This window comes from Onychomys torridus, chromosome 8 (assembly GCF_903995425.1).
Source record: "Onychomys torridus chromosome 8, mOncTor1.1, whole genome shotgun sequence".
In the NCBI taxonomy this organism is placed as follows: Eukaryota; Metazoa; Chordata; class Mammalia; order Rodentia; family Cricetidae; genus Onychomys; species Onychomys torridus.
Genome location: NC_050450.1, coordinates 54,739,123 through 54,758,444, shown reverse-complemented (window position 1 = coordinate 54,758,444; position 19,322 = coordinate 54,739,123). Strand labels below are relative to the sequence as shown.

Here is a 19,322-nt window from a genome sequence, read left to right as displayed (position 1 = left end):
CCTTAAATACCTTTCTGCTTCCTGCTATCACTTCCTGAGATTAAAGGCTGTTGTTACCACACCTGGCTGTTTCCAGTGTGGCCTTGAACTAACAGAGATCCATATGGATCTCTGTCTCCCAAATGATAAGATTAAAGGCATGTGTGCCACCATTTTTTGGCTTCTATATCTAGTGGCTGTTCTGTTCTCTTACCCCAGATAAGTTTATTAGGGTGAACAATATTTTGGGGAACACAATATCACCAGAGGTCTTCTTGGGGGATGGACTCCAAGAGCCCCACAGTCCTGAGAGGTAAACAATGAGGTCAAAACTATCAGGAAATCCCACTTAAATTGTCTCTGTAGACAAAAGTATGGCACCAGACAGGCCATCTTACTCCTTTCTGTGTGTCACATCCAGGCAAGTGCCAAGACTTGAGGGACTGTGGAGACTCCAACAGAAAGGACACTTGCTTTAGAGTCTGTAGACCGTCTGTGTCCTCAGAACCTGCTGGAGTTCAGTCTTGATTGGAGGTTTGTGGAACTAGCCGCCAAGTTCACCCAGTGCTGAGCAGATTTCCCTTTTAGGTCCCCCAACTCACCACTGTTGGCACTTGATACTTGTCACGATGGGCTGCCTGTCCTGTCCACTGTAGGATATTGAGCCCTATCCCTGGTTTGCACACATCAGATATCATTAGCACCTCCTTCCTTGCTTGTCACAACAACCAAAATGTCTCCAGATAGGGCCAGATGTCCCAAGATAGACAGGTGGCAACAAAATCACTTCACTTATAGTCACTGATGTAGAGTAAGTCGTGCTGATCATGTGACTCCATTCTTCCTCATGGACATCAGAAAAGTAGGAAGGTGTCTTTGTAAGCACATGGGAAGCAAATCAGTGAGATGTTTTCTCAGGACTAGCTTTAATGAGATGTAATTTATCTAATGGGACATTCATCCTTAAATTTCCAAATGTACGAGTTTGTGGTTTGTAAACATTTTGTCTTCTGCAAATATCACCATCATTTAAATCTTGTGTATTATTACCTCCCCCCCACAAGGAAGCCCATGCCTATAGTAATCCCCTTTCTCTAGGCTTACCCAGTTTGATGCTACATTTAAAGCTAGGCTTTGGGAATGTCTCCTTTCTCTTAGGGCGGTGTGTTTCGAGGTTCTTCCATGCTGAGGTGTCTATCACTACTTCTTTCCTTTTTATGGCCAATTAGTATTCTGTTGTGTGAGTACAGCACAGTGTGCTCGTCTGTTCATCAACCAATGAGCCTTTGGCTTGCTTCTACCCTTTGGCTGTTATTCATAATGCCATTCACTTTCTTCATACACAAGTTATATGAAGATTTGTTTTCATTTCTCTCAGAAGTAGGCTGGGCCACATATTTGCTGTGTTCTTTGCATTTTAAGGAACTGTTAAACTGCTTACCAAAGGAGCTGAGCTTTTATATTTCCAGCATCAGAGTGTGAAGAAGCCACAGTTATATCCTTGTTGGCACTTGGCATTAACTGCCTGTTGGGTTATGGCTGTCTGCATATGTATGCATGGACACCACAATGTGACTTGGACAGGCAGTTTCCCTAAGGATTACAGATGCTGACACTTTGGAGAAATGCCTGTTTGAATCTTGCATCCATTTAAAAACCAAGGAATGTTTTGTTGTTAAATTTTAAGATCCTTTCCGTAGGTTTTTTTTTTTAAAGAGTTATTTTATGTGTATGAATGTTTTCCCCATATGTATGTGTATGAATCTGGTGCATGCCCGGTGTCTGCAGAGGTCGGAAGGGCATCTGTTGGACCTCTTGGAAACTGGGGTTATGGATGATCATGAACCACCATGTGGGGGTGCTGGGAACTGAACTCGGGTCCTCTACAAGAGCAACAAGTTCTCCTAACTGCAGCCTCTTGTCAGACATGGTTTACAAGTATTTCTCCCATTCTGTGGGTTATGTTAGCTTCTGTGAAGGTTTCCTCTGAGACACCGGTGTTTTTAATCTCTCCACTTGTTCTCATGTTGCTGTGTTGCTTGCATTTTCAGTGTCCCGTGTAAGAAATCATCACCAAGTTAAGGAACCACAGTGTTTGCATTTATATTTTAAGAGTTTATAGTGCTTGGACTAACATTTAGGTGTAGGATCCCTCTTGAATCAATTTGTATGTATTTGTATGTAATGTGAGATTAAGATCCAGCATGGGAAGCTAGGTTGCTCTAGGACTTTTCTTTTTTCTTTTTCTTTTTCTTTTTTAAATGTTCTTTCTCTACTCAATGACATTTGGCATTTTTTAAAATTAATTTAATTGATTTTTAAAAATCTGTTTTTTAATTAATTCATGCAGGGTGTGCCTGCATGAATTTATGTGCACCATATGTGTGCCCAAGGAGGCTAGAAGAATACATTGGATCCCTTGGAACTGGAGTTACAGATAGCCACCCAACCTGGGTGCTAAGAACTGAGCCTGGGTTCTCTGGAAGACTGAGTCTTCCAGAGTGATCAGAAGATGTCTTAAAGAATTAAAAGAGTGAAGGAATGAACATACCAAACATGAGTGTGAGGTTGAAAAAAATACATGAAAGAGTTCAGTTTTAGAATCAGGAAGCATCTTGAAGTTTGTTTTTGTATAACCCTGTGTTTTGGTATAAAGTTTATTTTGTAAAACCCTGTGTCTGCTGATAGGGAAAAAATACGAAATTTCTGTGTCAAAGACAGTTTTGCTAAAGGTCCGTGGCTGATCAGTGGCAGACCTGGGAGTTGGACCTTTCCTGTGACTCTAGGCAATACCTTCCTTCTTCCCAGACCCTGAATGATAGTTCTCCGGTCTGGCCCCAGACCCTAAACTAGCTGGGTTTCCTTCATAGAGCACATGGCTTTTATCTGTCTTGGTCCTCACTGCTAGTTCAGCAGAGTGAACAGTGTGGGTGGCAAGTGTCTGCTCTTTCTTGACAGGCTGAGAGAATGGAAAGTCAGCCAGGTGACAGCACGTGGAAAATGTGAAATTGCTGTATAGGTGCCCCTAAATGATAAGATTGCCAAATTGATGCTCTTCAAGGCAGGCTCACCAAGTCACAGGCAGCACAGCAGAAGAAAACAACTTACTTAGACATGTCCGTCAAGTGTTGTGGTTACCACTTTTCAGGAGGGTAGAGCTGAAGCTTGGTGTGACTCAATAAAGACAGAGCTCTGGTTACAGAGTCTCTGCTCTGGCAGTCTTGCTATGTCTCTACCCATTTGTACATGCCTCCTGCTCTAAACTGCATGTTTATACCATCTATGCATCCTAATGCTTTTTTTTTTTTTTTTTTTTCTGATCTATATTTTCTGTCTTACCATCTCAGACAGGAGATGCAGGCTGCACTTCTGTGAGTCACCAGTTTCTAATACATGCTACATGGCATGTGTTTTGGGATGGAGAGGTTAGGCCCACTGATTACATAGTAATCTCCTGTTCACAGGAGGACCAGTAGCCAGAGTCATTTTGAGACACAGAGGATGCTGTTGTGGCATGTATGGGTATTAGGAAAACTAGTATTTTGAAAAGGCTTATTGTTTACAGATGTGAAATCAATTACAGAAAAAGACACTATGCTCATAGCCTTTCAGGGTCATGCCAGCCTCTCTCCTGTACCCCTGTAGACCAGCACCAGATGAAACTGTCTTTTGAGTGCTCATAGCCATCTCTGGCTCCTTCCACAGGTTTTCAAAACAGAGTGCCTACGGCAGTAAGCTGGCCTCTTTGTACCCCATCAGTGAGGCTCACTGTGTACTCTCCTTGTTTAGGGCTCTGGCTGACATCCTAAGACAACAGGGACCAATCCCCATAGCACACTGTGAAAGAGAAACCATCTCGGCCATCGATACCTCTCCCAAAGAGAACACGCCGGTCCGATCAACCTCCAAAAACCAGTACACTCCTGTGCGCACAGCTAAGCAGACTCCAGGTAAGTGAGACTTGGTCACCTTGAAGTTTTATTGATTCTGCTGTGAGGTTCTAATGATGTTTCTGCTCTGGCCGGGCAGGTTGTGGAGTGCTGTGCAGTAGTGGATGTCCTGATAGACAGGACAGGCTTTTTAAGAGTTTGGGGACTGTCTTCCTGGGAGGGTTTGATATTAGAGAGACCATGTCTGGGACAGAAGAGGACTGGTCGCCCATCTGTGATTTCTCTAGCTGCTGGTATAATTCTCTAATGTAAGATAGAGCTTGCCGCAGCCATGGTGGAGTATGGTTGCCCATTTACCTATGTGGCAGGAAGGTTTGGTGCTGTTCAGGATCCTGGATGTGTAAGAATAAAGGCTACATTCTGATGCAGGAACTGCCCAGCTATTGGAACCCTAAAGAATACTTTCTGAGGACAGGAATGGTATCTGCATTTTTCTATGATATATAGGTTCCCTGGATATAGGATGAAGTGTCCTTTTATATAAGTGGGGAACTGGGTCTGAGACACCTGAGGGTACCAAATTCTACAGACTCTCAAGCCCCTTATATATGAATGGTCTGATGTTGGCATAGTCCCTCCACAGATTCTTCTGTATACTTTAAATAATCTCCAGATTCCTGAGAATATCTAATACAAGACCAACATTATGAGTCTTACTATGCCATGGGCTTTAGGGAACAACGATGAGAAAAAGTGTATACCTGTTCAGTAAGGCCCAATTTGGGGTAATAGCTTTGATTCATGGTTGGTTGAATCCTGTTGGGTTGAGTGGTGTGGCTGGTTGGATCTGCAGTTACACGCATAACTTGTCGATGTGGAGGGCTGAGTTGCCCTTTCTACTGTTTGTGCCATCATCATGGTAACACTATGGAGGGAACTGGGCACGACTTGCTGCCCTTGTCTAATGGGTTAGTGAGTGAAATTCAAGGAAACTCAGTAACCGGAACAAGATCAATAGGGGGAAGGAATAAGAAAACAAACCTGTAAATACCAGTAATATATCAGGCTATTGATCGAAATATTATTCAGAGGCCTTTATAGGTATGATATTATTTATTGTTTGTGGCAATCTTGAAAATACTTATCTCTTACTTTCTATGAGGAATATAAAGGTTAAGCAACATTTCCCAAGGTCACATGGTTAGTAAGAAAACCCCAGGATTCACACTAAGACACATTGTTTAAGAAGTCATTATTGAAAAACAAACAAACAAACAAACAAACAGCCATCCTATCTTTCCCCAGTTAGGGACAGGGATGTAAACTATCTGAATGGACAGTCCCCTTACCAGTATGTTGGAAAGATCATCTCCCTGTGAGGATTACCAGCTAGTTTGGTATTGATTACAATCACAGGCACACAATTTCTGCTTTGGTACTTGGATCTGGAATCTTCACATCTCTCACTTTGTCCAGAGGTCTGAACTAAGCCTGGAAAAGGTAATACAGCCACTAGGCAGCAGGCTGTAGGTGTGCTCAAATCCTAATTGTAGCTGAGATCAAATTTATTCCATTCATGCTTTAATTCTCTTGAATCTGTCGAGTTGTTCTTGCCTTTAAGATAATAGTCTTAACTCTTTAAAAAAAAATTTTTGTTTGTTTATATTTTTATGTATGAATGCTCTGCATGGATACCTGAATGCTAGAAGAGGGCATCAGATCCTATTATAAATGGTTGTGAGCCACCATGTGGTTGCTGGTAATTAAACTCAGGAAGGACCTCTGCAAGAGCAGCCAGTGCTCTTAACTGCTGAACCATCTCTCCAGGCCTAGTCTTAAATCTTTTGAACATTTGATAAAAGCTAAAGATATTCTCTGAATATGTATGTATATGAATACAGACAGGTATACACTCAGCCAACAGTTTGTAAAGGATGAAAGGGATCCATAGGCCCCCTTCAAAGTTAGGAGTCCCTGCTTCACATGTAAAGATGAGTGAATTTGCTGTGCAAAAACCTCCTCAGATGCATTCTCACTGTAAACACCCTAGATCCTTAGCCTGGAAGCAATAGAGGGAATCTTGGCAGAAGCATCTGGAACAGCAACCACCTACCAGGCTATGTGCACATTAGAAACAACTAGGGATATATTAAAAATGCTGGGATCCAAGCACCATAAAGTAGGTAGATTTCTAGAGATGAGGCTGAGAATCTATTCAGATTCTCTACAAGGTAACTCTAACATGCAGCTAGGGTGCAGAGTCACTGGTCTGGTTGGATCCTGATCTGTTGTGAGATAAAGTACTGAGTGACCAAAGTCCCCAGCTTGACTTATGTGTTGAAATCCTGTTGGAAGCATCTAAGCATCTAAGACCCACTCTTGAATATCATGACTTAATGTGGAGGGCGTGGTTTGAGAAAAGGGAGGTGTTTAAAGTTATTCTTAATGCGAAGTTTAGAATCAATTGGCGCTGGGAATTGCCCACTGAAAACCATTCCTAACTTTAATATTCTTGCCATCTATGAGTGTTTTTATTTATCTAAAGATTTATCATTTGAAGTCAGTCTCTCCCAGAATTGTGCCTGTGACTCTGGAATTTCTGGGCACCCAGACATCAAAGTGCCCCTGACTGTTGATTCTCACCCTTTTGTTCAGTTTTTATTCTGTCTCATTTACAGACTGATTTAATGGACAGTCTTGAGTTGCCCTTAAATACCCTTTCCTGGTCAGGGAGCTTTCTCATTTCTTCTGGATTTTACATATATCGGGCTAGTGGGTTGAAAAGGAAAGACAATGCTTACATGACTCAATTCTATGTTTCAAGAAATCCCTCCTCGTATTTCTCAAATTACAACTCTCCACTTGGCTTTTTGAGATGGGAACGCCTGGGAAGCATTCTCAGTGGCAAAGCTGAAATGTACAACAAGCAGTTTCACAACAAGCTACATCTTCTGTAGCTTCTATCAAATGGGGCGCTTTTGTAATCGCTGCTCTCCTTGGCCACAAATGTTGCCATCTGAGCTGCCGCCGTTTAAACAGAACTTTGGGCAAACGTTCAAAGTGGAAATGTACTGTGATATTCCCACTCATTAGATCAACCACCCACCAATTGTAGTAAAGTGGCAGAGGTCCTAGCGGGGGTATTAAGGAGGCAGGCATCAGAGCATGTAGTGGCTCTGCCATTCAATGTGCTGTCCTGGGAGCAGCTGCCTGGGGTTGGCTGGGAATTGGTGAGCCCTGCAGGACCTGTAGTACCCCAGGCTCTCACCTGCAGAACAAGGCCCTGTATGTTGATGAAAAAGCTCAGCAATTTCAATGTGAGAAACAAGGGAAAACATGGGTCTGCTTGGGGCACCTCCCAGTATTGTATTTCTGATCTTGCGCTTCTGAATTTCCTTGTCAGCCACTGTGGCTACTAGCTCCTGCAGTCCAGGTTGTCCTTGGGGTACAAGTTAAACCAGGCTGAGCACTCACCCAGTCCATAGCAAACACTCATTATCAGCCATGAACAAACTGAAGAAGTGTGGGCATAGCTCCCGGGAAACAGATCAAATTCATGAGGGAACCAAGGGCAACATGGCATTCCTAGGCCAGGTGGAGTCTGTGGGTCTGTGTCTGGCATGATCAGGGTTTGGGATGTTGAAAGCTTGTGCTCATTTTGGTCTGAGGACTAGAGTGGAGGTCCTTCAGTGAAATATGATAATGCATGTAGCATAAATACCATGTATTGAGTACTTGTTATGCACTGGATACTCTACTCTGTTCAGTACTTTTATGTATAGATCCTGTAATACTTTTATGTTATGGAAGCTTCTAATCTTTGAGTCCTTTACTGATATTTTTCCAAGAAAAATCTTCCCAAGGTCACAGAGGGCTCCACAATAGGCATTTACTGAATTAGAAAACTAGGGATGCCTGTTTGTCCCGCCACTGAAATCGAAGTGCCTATGAAGCGCCACTATTCAATCAGTGGTCCATGGACCAGCAGCAAGTCTGATGAGAGCTGGCTTGAATTCCTAGCTGTGGCTACACCTGGGGATCATAAAAGGTTTACGAGAATACAATGACTGGCTCCCACTGTGATGATTCTGACTTGTTTGCTCTGAAGCAGAACCAAAGCATTGATATATTAGTTTTAAAAATGCCCTGCACCATTCATGTGTTCAAAATTGAGAACCAAGTTCTAGCGGGAGACCACCAAATAGAGAGGAAATCCTTTGAAGGAGGCAGAGTTCAAGATCCAGACAAAGCCCTGGGGTAGGCTGGCTGGTCAGTGTTAGGGGCTGATAGAGAAGTTCTCTCATGCTGGGTATGGCCAGGGGGTGTGGGAGAGAGAGGACAGGTCACTGTGCATCTGGAAGGAGGATTGTGGCGAGAAAGCAGCACCAGAATTAACAGGAAGACCACACAGAATCATTCCAAGATCATACTCAGTAGTGTTGCAGATCCGGAGAGGTCAGGGCCCGAGAGGCTTGATCTTCATAGAGGGAAGCCGTGGAGGCTGAGTGAGTTTACTTAGCCTGGGCTTCTCCTAAAGAGCATGTCTCAGGTTATCTGTGGATAGTGGGGTGTCCTCCCTGGCAATAGACGACCTGTTACATTCCAGCATTTTGCTCTCCAACTTCTGAGATCAAGTGTGGCATCAGCCAGAGGCAGCAAATGCTCATGCTCTGTCTCCAACACTGTGCATTGGAAAGGATCAGCCACCTGCCTACTGTCATGGCCACAGCCTTGAATGGTCAACTAAGGGAGCCACAGGGTATGCTGGTTGGTGTCACAGTGATTGAGATTAAAGACTGACTAGCTGACAGGGAAATGCTTAGCCATACCTCTTTGCGGCTTGTCCCGCCATCCTTGGGAGCCTGACATGAACTCCAGCTGCCTTTTTGCTGCTCTCTACTCATGCTCACTTCCATACATTCTTCTTGTCACGTGTGTGTGTGTGTGTGTGTGTGTGTGTGAGAGAGAGAGAGAGAGAGAGAGAGAGAGAGAGAGAGAGAGAGAGACAGAGACAGAGAGACAGAGAGACAGAGAGACAGAGAGACAGACAGAGAGAGAGAAAGTTCATGTATGTACAGGTGCACATGTTTTTGCACATGCATGTGAATGCCAGAGAACAGTTTTGGTTATCATCATTTTTTTCAGCTGCTGCCAATGTTTTTGTTGTTGTTTGCTTTGTTTTATTGAGATCATCTTTTTCTAGATTGGAACTCACCAGGTAGCTTAGGCTGGCTGGCTAGCAAGCCTCACAGATCTGCTTGTCCACCTCTACATCCATCTTTTTGTTTGCTTGTTGTCTGTGGGCACTGAGATGGAACTCAGCTCCCCATACTTGCAAAGACAAGCATTTCACCGACTTCACTATCTCTCTGGCCCTTGTTCTAGATAGTCTGAACTCAAGGTATTGTCCCTCTCTCTTGCATGGCCCTGAATTTCCCAGCAGCAACAGGCATTTGGGAGGTGACATCAGGGCTCAGATAGGCCTGTATGGACTTCTCATCACCTTACACTGCCTGCTCTACTCTCTACTCTCTGCAGAGAACCTACCCTGCTAAGATAATTTATTGTTCCCAGGCCCTGTCTCTATCAGAATGTAAGCCACACTCTGTATTGGCAAAGGCTTTATCTCTTCATCACTGCTATGTGCTCCTCAGACTAGGATACCACCAGGAAGCCCCTGCCTGCTTGGTGCCTGTTTGGTAGAAACTACATGCAAAATAATGGGGTCTTTAGTTGGAGGGGTGCAAGGAGTAGCATTGGCTCCTCAAGTCTGTACACTTCTTGGGGGCTCTGTGCTCTCTGTGAAGTTCTGTGAACTCCTTGGGTGCTATGGCTGACCTGAGTCTTGTCACAGGGTGCTAGATGAGTGGAGGTCTTGACTTCTAGGACCCAAGCTTATTTCACAATCCCCTTCTCCTGTTTGGGCTGACTCATAGGCTGGGAGCTTTGTGTATGTGGTAGGGCTCAGAGAGGCTGTTAGACAGGACACTCTGCCCACACTGCTCAATCTCTACCAAGAAAGCCTCCCTATGGAGGTTTGGGGCCAGGTGTCCCAGAGTCCTTTATCTGGTACAGGCTTAGGGCTGACCGTAAAGCTAGAAAAATGAGCTATATGCTCTAGAACTCTGGGAAACATCTGAGCATCCTCTACCACTTATCCAGATGAGAGGTGGGATCTTCCTTCTGTGGGTTGTCTGGAGGAGCAGGGATGTTTTGTTCTTGACTTGGTAGCCTCAGAGATACTGAAGTGGATGAGATTGGTTGACCCAATCTGCCGTTCCTGATCTGTGTCCACCTGGGTGGGAGGCAACATCAGTGTCAACGTGAATCCTAACATCCAGCATGAGGATAGCTTTGGGCATGAAGGGGATGTTATTCTAAGTGTGTTCTGGCTGGTGTGTTGGTACCAACAGATGAGGCTGGTGAGCATCAAATGTTTAAGTTGACTTTTTACCTCTTTTTACTTTGCAACTATTAAAGTGTTCAAAAGCAAGTGTAGCTTAGTAATTCACATTTTGTTCCATCAAACAGAGCTGATGCAAAGGTCAGTGGTTCCTAGCCTCTACCTGAGTTCAAGTGTTAGTGGTGAAGAGAGCAAAGCCTCTCCAACTGCCTGGGAGGAGAGGCCATGCCAACAGGTTGGTCTTTCAGAAAGTGAGCCATGCTCACAACACAGCCAGGAGTGGTCCCAGAGCATTGCTGGGGAGAGGGAGTGGCCTTCGATAAAGTGGCCCTGATTTGACATTTTGAGTTGACTGACAAGATCCCAGTCATGCAGACATCTGGACCAAGAACATTCCAGGCAGAGGGAGTAGCTGGTACAAAGGACCTGAGTCAGAGACAAAGCTGGTAAGAGCGAAGAGCCAGCATGAGTGAGGAGTGAATAAAGGGGAGGGCAGTGTGTGTGAGCAGAGAGGTGGACTCACCATCACACAGGGCCTTGGAGGTCAGCAAAGAACGTAGCTTCTGTTTCATGTGATGACTGATCTCTGACTGCTAGGTGCTGGAAAAGGACTTGGCTCCATCAGGCATGCAAGGTAGCTAACCCATCTTTTAAGAAAAACATGGCCCAGGGCAAGAGTCTTCTCAGCTTGTGTTCCTTGAGGAAGGCACTCCCCTGCAGAGATGGCAGAGTGGTACAGCAGGGGCTACAGTGGAGTTTCAAGTCCCACCCAGTCTGGACAGCCTAGACAGCATCAGCCTAGGCACTGGAACAGGGCAAGCCTCCTTTGCAGAGCTTTGGGTGTAGGGAGTGTCCCTGGAGCTGGTTCCTATTGGATGGGCAATTGTCCCAGGCTGTTCTCTCAGTGACCAACAACTCTGGACTTCCAGACACATTGGTTCCTGTGGGGGTGTGCTCCGAGTGGCTACTGCTTCTCAGCAGCACCCCACCCTCTGCTCTTTCTGGAGTATTATCTTCTTGTCCATTTCCCCCAGCCTTGCTTCTGCTTCTAGGCATCATCTTATGACTCTAAGTCCCTCTTCTTCCCAGTGGCATCTGGGTCCCAGGATCCTGAAGAGGCATTGTAGACACCCCAGTGAAGTGTGTCAGTTCAGTTCAGATCAAAATCTTGTCTTTCTTTTACAGACCACTCTATGCCTCAGTTTCCCAGTCTGTAAACTAAGATCATAGAAAACACTCCCTACATGTGTCCTGAGGCTTGACTCATAGAACACCTCTCAATCCCCTGGTCTGGCTCAGGGCCCAGCATGCATGAACTGTGTACTGACCTTTCAGGAAAGAAGTAGGAGACCCAAACCCTTTGTGTCTGAAAGCCCACTCAGTCCCCAGGAGCATCAACAAGTTAGGTGAGGAATCCCAGGATGGTGCTGACTGTATGATCAACAGACTCATCAGTGTCCATGGAAATGGCTATGTCCTTAGACTTTGGTCAAGAAGTCCCAGACTCAGATCCAGGGGTGATGTGCTCTTCTTCTCCTGGCCTTTGAGTTAACACGTACTAATTACAGACATTCATATTCCTGCCTGGCTTGGAAAGCTTGAGGACCTTTTAAAGCATCCCCATGGGCTGACTTATTTCAATCTTGAAAGGACCCTATGAGCCAACCGCTACTGTGCCCACTTCACAGGGGAAAAAGTGGAGGTTTGGGGACAGAAGAAGCATTTACTTGTCTGTGACCACATAACCAGGAGGAAGCTATGCTGTCCTATATAAACACAGACAGACAGACAGATAGACCCTAGAACACAAGCCCTAAAGAGTTACAGACAAGGCACTTGACCCATTCCAATGATGGGAAGCTTGCCTTGTAGCTGATGATCTGTACTGATCCTGGTGCCCTGTGCATGGGCCCAGGGCTACTGAGAGGACATCAGATGAGGAGTACTATTTGCTCATCATAGGATTGTGTTTTCAGTGAGCCCCAAAGCAGCTCCATGGAGGCCTTAAGTAGGTAGAGCAATGGCTTGAGCTGTTGGTGACCCCAAGCACTACTTATGCACAGGTGCTATGCTGAAGTGTTTCTTGTCATTGCCATCTTCCTGGGAGATGGGCTGCAAGAGCATAAAGACACAGGACCTCACATCCACAGGCCCTAGGCCCTGTGGGTTTCAGGATTTAAGCTCAAACTGGGCAATAATGTCTGGAACTCACTCTCCCCAGCCGCACTTCCTTATGATCCTGGAGGCTCAGGCAGAACCCAAGTCCCCATCACCACCCTTACTGTGGTGAGTGGACAAGTGGATTCCTACTTCATAATTTCATGTTGCCCAGAAGCTGAGTCCCAGGTCCCTGTTTATGTCAACAGCAGGGAGGGGACAGTGTTCCAGTTTAAATTTCTGCTGTGATAAACTCCATGACCAAAAACAACGTGGGAGGAAAAAGTTCTCTTGGGCTTACAGATTATAGTCTATCATTGAGGGAAGTCAGGGCTGGAACCTGGAGGCAGGAACTGAAGCAGAGGCCACGGAGGAATGCTGGGTGCTGGCTTGCTTGCCTTTGCTTCCTTGGCCACCTTTCTTATATAATATAGGCCAACCTGGCCAGAGGTGATACCAACCACAGTAATCTCGGCCTTCCCACATCAATCATAAACCAAAATAATATCTCACAGACATACCCATGAGCCAATCTGATGGAGGCAATTCTTCTATTTAGGTTCCTTCTTCCCAAGCATGCTAAGTTGACAACTAAGATTAGCTTCCACAAATAGCCTTACCCAGCACAAAGGGGCTATGGAGCATCGGTGTCCTGAAGCTGTGCCCTCCAGCAGCTGGCTAAGCCAGCCATATCCATGTGTCTTCCTGTCCTGGGATGTTACCTTGCCTGGCTGCTGCATGGACTTGGCCCTTTGGCCATGACCAACTCTACTCTAGTTGCCTGATCTCATCACCAAGGAGTAAGCTGAGCAGAGGCAGGCAGAGCTTGTCACTGTGGCCCTGGGAGAGACGCTGTTCCTGGAGATGTCCAGCCATGACTCTGGAAGCAGAGACTCTGTTCCTGGAGATGTCCAGCCATGACTCTGGAAGCTAAGTGAATTTAACATATGCTCCAGCTCTTCCTCAAGTGAAGTGAGGGTGAAAGGGCATGTAATCACCAAGGGCAGACCTAGAATTCTAAGGACCTCCGTGAGGTTGACTGAACCAAGGGACCAAAAGACTGTGGTGCAGGGATGGAGAGTTAGGAACCCAGGCAAGGAAGCGAAGCACAGAGGACACAGGAAGGATGGCCACTGCTGGGACTCTCGGTTTGTTTATGTTGCTGTAACAGAATACCTGAGACTAAATAGCGTATTGAAAAAAAGGAGTTTCTTTAGCTCACTCTTCCGGAGGTTGGGAGGCTGAAGAGAGCAGCGCAAGCATTTTCATGGTCTGCTGGGGGTTCCTGCTGCTGCCTCAACCCACAGCAGAAAACCAGGAATGCATGGAGACATGTGGAAGAGAAGACAGAGCTCCCGTGAAAGCTAGCCTGGTCCTACAAGCAAGTTTTTTCAGACATCCAGAGCCAGACACCTCCCACTGGGCATCACCTTCCAAATAGCCACCCTGAGGAGTTAGAGTTCTAAGACTTGAACTTGGGAGCACGCTCACAGCAGAGTGGTCAGTGTTCTTGATAGCAGGGAGATCCCAGCCTCTCGTCCAGTGGCCCTTAGAGGTCTTTCCCTGCTAGGCCTATAACATGCAGAGTAAAGGATATTTGGGACCCAGAGGTGGTAGAGACAGCAGCACTGAGCCATCTCAGGCCAGGCATGAGGTACCCGTGGTGTGCTGAACTAGTCTTAGCTCCCACGGGTATGAGAAGGTGCATACCTATAGCTTCACTTCAGAAGCTTAAATCTAAGACCAAATGTGTCAGCAGCCATGCCGGTCCCCCATCAGAGTCACAAGCCATTAGCTCACAGCATTCTGAGGGAGGCTGCTGTGGTCATGGTGGGCATCATTACTGTCTTCAATATCACCATCAGCTCTGTTAGGAACAAGAGCAGTGCAAGGACTGAATGGGCAGAAGGAGGCAGGAGGCATCCCCGGAGGATGCTGAACTGAGGACAAGGTCCTAGAGGGGAGGGACAGTTATGGACACAAAGGCCCGGAAAAGGGAACAGTGACTGGTTCCTCTGGAGAGACTGGTTGTCGTTTTCTGTCAACAGACTACAGTGATTGAAGAATTAGGACAGAGGCCAGGAAGGAACTGGAACTTTTTGTACTTTAGGAGAGAGCTGCCTTGAACAGGGGAGTATTTTTTTCCCTTCATTAAACATGTGGCTTGTCTCATATGCACGGAAGAAACATAAGCATGTGGCTCATAACAATGGGACAAGTGAGGTTGTACCCCCCAAGGACACTTAGAGAAGAGAAGCTTGTGATGACATAGGATGACAAGCTTCTAAGTCTCATCACAGTCCCTAGCAGCATCATTGTTGCCATCACCACTATTATCACTAGGATCACTCACTGATCACCACCATCATCACCATCATCATCACTGAATCATGTGAGCATCAGTGACCTGTGTCATGACTCTTCCTTCCTAAACTGCCTTACTGTGGGTCTCCTCAGTTCAAGATGGTTCCCTTATGAAAATATAATGCAATGACCATATTTATAAAATTGGCCTTTGCTCTCAGTGGCTAATATTGATAAAGAGTTTGAGATTTATATTATGCTGGAAATGACATTTGCTGAAGGCTATTTAAGGGGCACTATGAGAGATAGGAACTAAAGATGGCTGCAACAAATCAAGTAGTTGATGAGACTGGGTAGATCTATAGAAGGACTTGAAGTGAAGAGCTGAGAAGTCTTACCCTAAAGGCCCACATGTGAACAGATGAGTAAAGTTGGGCTTCTAATTCTTCAGCAGGTATTGCCAGAACAATCAGAGAGTCTCCCCTACCCCACTACCATGTGTAAATACAGAATTTCTTCCTTCAGGGATCTGAGCCTGTCTGTATTCATTTGCATCTCTTCTGTTCATCCTACATACACACCCAGAACCGTTCATTAAATTCTAAGTACCTTGAGCATAGGCGCAGGCCTAAGTTGCCTACTCTATTCCCAGAGTCTAATACATTTTGCTCGGGCCTTAGCACTTGGTAGACCTTAGATAACTATTTATTAGTTAAATAAAGGATAGAATAAATTGCTCATATTTAATATGTTGGTTGCTGGAGTGGCGATTATGTGTGCTTGGCAATGATGGAACACCAAAAATAATAATTATATAATGAAGAAGCCTGCCTCTCTCTGCTTTAGAAGGGATCCATCCAGGAATAGCATTCTTTCACAATGTAGGGGACAAGACTCCTGTTATCTGGTCACTCTGGTGTCCTAAACATACAGCTTTGTGTCATGATCCCAAAATCATGTCATTATGTATATATTCCAGGCATCAAGAAGAAAAGAAAAACAATGTGATGCCCCTTTTCTTTCTCCCTTATCTTGGCAGTACTAGTTGAGCCCTCTACCCTTACACTGTATTCTCATCTTTCTTCTTCTTCTTCTCCTCCTCCTCCTCCTCCTCCTCCCCCTCCTCCTCCCCCTCCTCCTCCCCCTCCCCCTCCTCCTCCTCCTCCCCCTTCTCCTCCTCCTCCTCCTCCCCTCCTCCTCCTCCTCCTCCTCCCCTCCTCCTCCCCCTCCTCCCCCTCCTCCTCCCCCTCCTCCCCCTCCTCCTCCTCCTCCTCCTCCCCCTCCTCCTCCCCCTCCTCCTCCTCCTCCTCCTCCCCCTCCTCCTCCCCCTCCTCCTCCTCCTCCTCCTCCTCCCCCTCCTCCTCCCCCTCCTCCTCCTCCTCCTCCTCCTCCCCCTCCTCCCCCTCCTCCTCCCCTCCTCCCCCTCCTCCTCCCCCTCCTCCTCCCCCTCCTCCTCCCCCTCCTCCTCCCTCTCCTCCTCCCCCTCCTCCTCCTCCTCCTCCCCTCCTCCTCCTCCTCCCCCTCCCCTCCTCCTCCCCCTCCTCCTCCCCCTCCTCCCCCTCCCCCTCCTCCTCCCCCTCCTCCTCCCCCTCCTCCTCTTTCTCTTTTTTGAAGCAAGCTCTCTCACAAAGTTGATCAAGTTAATCTTAAACTCATTGTGTAACCCAGGTAGGTCAGGATTTGCGATCATCTTGCCTCAGCCTCCCAAATAGTTGGTCTCATAGGTTTGTATCTATGCCTGGCTAATACCCCATTTCTTTTTCTTTCTAATTAAAAAATAATAATTTAAATGAAAATATTATTAGATCGCTTTCCTCATTCCCTTTCCTGCCTCTAGCCACTCCCGGGTCCCCTGTCCACTCCCTTCCATGCTCCATTTCTTTACCGATCAGATCTCCACTTAAAGCAGCCCCAGCACCCTTTGTCACTTTAATTGGTTGTCTTTAGATGATGCATGAAAATTTAAATGGAAGTATCTTGAGTAGGGAAAAAACAGCTCCTGGGAAACAATTAGTCGTCTGTGTTATAGGTGTCTGGGAAGGAGACTATGTGGTCTTTCATACCAGAAAGTGTGGTGCAAAGAGCCACCAGAATGACGAGCTTTGGTAGCATTGTTCCCCACAGTCCTCTCAGATGGCTGTGTCCTTGAAAGGACTTCGATGTTAGGCCCAGGCAGGCTGCTGGCCACTGCTAAGTGAACACAATCGCTCCAAGGTATCTTGCTCTCTAACTGTAGATGGTAATGGTGGATTTCATAGAGCAGTGCCCTGCAGAGATGCCATAATACCTGAGGAGACCTTCCCTCCCTCTGAGTTCCTCCAATGAGAGACTGCCATTTTAAACATGGAGGCCCTTCCCCATTCTCTGTTAGGAGGTTGTTAGGTTAAGAGGTTAGGGGATCTCCAGTCCTGGTTCCAAGTATCCCAGCTCCTGGGGTGCTGAATGGAGAGGAGTCAGCAGGCCTAATCTCAGAAGCATGCAAGATATAGTGAGCCAGATTTCCCGAATGGAATATGTGTGGAGGTTTGAACAGAACTATGTAGAACAGTGGTTCTCAACCTGTGGGTTGTGACTGGTCCCTTTGGGGATATTGAACTACCCTTTCACAGGGGTTGTCTAAGACAGATATTTACATTACGATTCATAACAGTAGCAAAATTACAGTTATGAAATAGCAATGAAAATAATTTTATGGTTGGGGGGGTCACCACAACATGAGGAATTGTATTAAAGGCTTGCAGCATTAGGAAGGTTGAGAACCACTGATCTAGGAGGTATATGGGTGTGGGCATTGCCTCAGCTCTAGCCCAACCCTACAGAGGGAAAGGGAAGAGCCTCCTCTGGGGGCGGGGGTGGAACCCCCAACCTGCAGGGTGAGACCCCATTCCAGCCCTTACCTCTTCCTTCTGATCAGGATTCAAGCTTTCGTGTTTCGCTTGTGTGCGTGGAGCTCAGGGACTTATCACAGCAGCTTAGATCTGGGATGAACTAGATAAGCCTGCACTTTAATAAACCTGCCATTTCTTTCCCCCAAGAATTCGATGAAGGGAAATGGGGCCTTAGAGGAGGCTGGCAGGTGGTAAGGCCGAGTTCATGGCTGAGGCAGGCAGAAGATGCCATCTGCCAATGGCTTGGGGAGGGGACCCTTTGTAGAGGTGTGGCAGGTCTCTGCCTTGGCGGTGAGGCAGCCTCATATTTTAGATGGAAAGAAGCCTGAACAGCAGATTTTACTACTTTGTGGTGACCCCTTCCCTAAGAGAGCTATTTGAATTCTTGGTGTGAACATTGTCCCTGTGCCATGAGCCCTTGCCTACAATTATGTGGGTTAGGTCCCCAGTGAGAACACCAAGGCTGCAGTCTCACAGGGCATGTGGCTGTCAGAGGAGAGGGGTTTAACAGTGGGCAGAGAGATTCCTGAAGCTCCAGCCCCACTGGTTTTCTCTCTATGTGGGAATTCTTACATTGACTTGCTAGAAACGGGTGGCGATGTTGTTGCCCAGTAACCAGATAAACACCAAGGACTGGCTGGGCCTTTCACCTCATCATTCTGGAGTCTAGGTAAGTAGTACACAGTACATGGAGGAAGGCTCTCCCTCTGTGACTGTGGGCTAGTGAACTGGGGAGCATCCTGGGGTGAGGTTCCTCAGAAGTCAGTAATGGTATTACCCTGTTTTCAACCATGGGCAAAAATGTAATAAGATTGGCTTCTTTTCAAGGTCAAGGTCACACCATTTGTCTTGGCAGTATCTTTAGCTTGTCAGACAGGTTCCCTCCACTCCCCCTGTCTGGACCCTGCTTCCAAACTCCGTGTTATTTTTTTCATTCACAGATCTGAGGTCACAGTGACCAGGAACTGCAAAAAAGGAGGAGGGGACCGTGGCAAGGGAGATGACCTGCATCTTCATTCGCTCTCTTTATCAGTCAGACTCTGGCTCTCTGGGCAAACACCTGGCTCCCTTGCTTTTTTTCTGTGAGACAAGCTCTCAGTGAGTTTGGGAGGGTGGAGCTAGCCAGGCTCCTCTTAGCTGTGGGCCTGAGTGAGCCAGAGAGGGTGGGTGGGTCATCTCTAAGCAGGAGGAGGGTTTTATTTTATTTTATTTTTGTATGAATACCCTTACACAGGACACTTAGAATACATAAACCTTTGTGGCATTTTCTGCTTCTGCTGTTATCACAAAGATTTGCTGAAGCACTTTTTAATTTATTTTTAGTTGCCTCTGGGTATTGGATTTGCTAAGGGTAAAATTTACTCCAGGTAGATTAAGACTCATGGATCTAAGATCAGCTATTATATTTGTTGGTTGTTCTGTGGATTCTGGAAAATACAGTGTAACTGAACAGAACAGGTGAGAGGCTTCTCTGTTGGGAAGAATTTACAGTCCCAGTCAAGACAGATTTGTACTCGAACGATGCTGTAGGTGACTGCCTGTAGACTTGTTCCCTGATCCCAGGCATCAAACACCCAGGTGTTCAGAAGCCGAGGTTACAAACCATGCCTGAGCCAGTATGTGGGGGGGGGGGCAGACATGAGAGTCACACATCCCACAGTTCAGAGTTCTAACATGTGAATCCATTTGAACAACAAGCAC

The 19,322-nt window shown here is 46.3% G+C and overlaps 1 protein-coding gene across 2 annotated transcripts in view; it reads left to right on the top strand.

Moving 5' to 3' along the window:
- Positions 1-19,322, top strand: part of Shisa6 (shisa family member 6) — a 306,926-nt gene that overhangs the window by 18,869 nt on the left and 268,735 nt on the right. For both annotated transcript variants that reach the window (XM_036196107.1, XM_036196106.1), the window contains exon 2: positions 3,769-3,929. In XM_036196107.1, the coding sequence (XP_036052000.1) occupies positions 3,769-3,929 (161 nt within the window). The remainder of the gene's footprint in view (positions 1-3,768; positions 3,930-19,322) is intronic.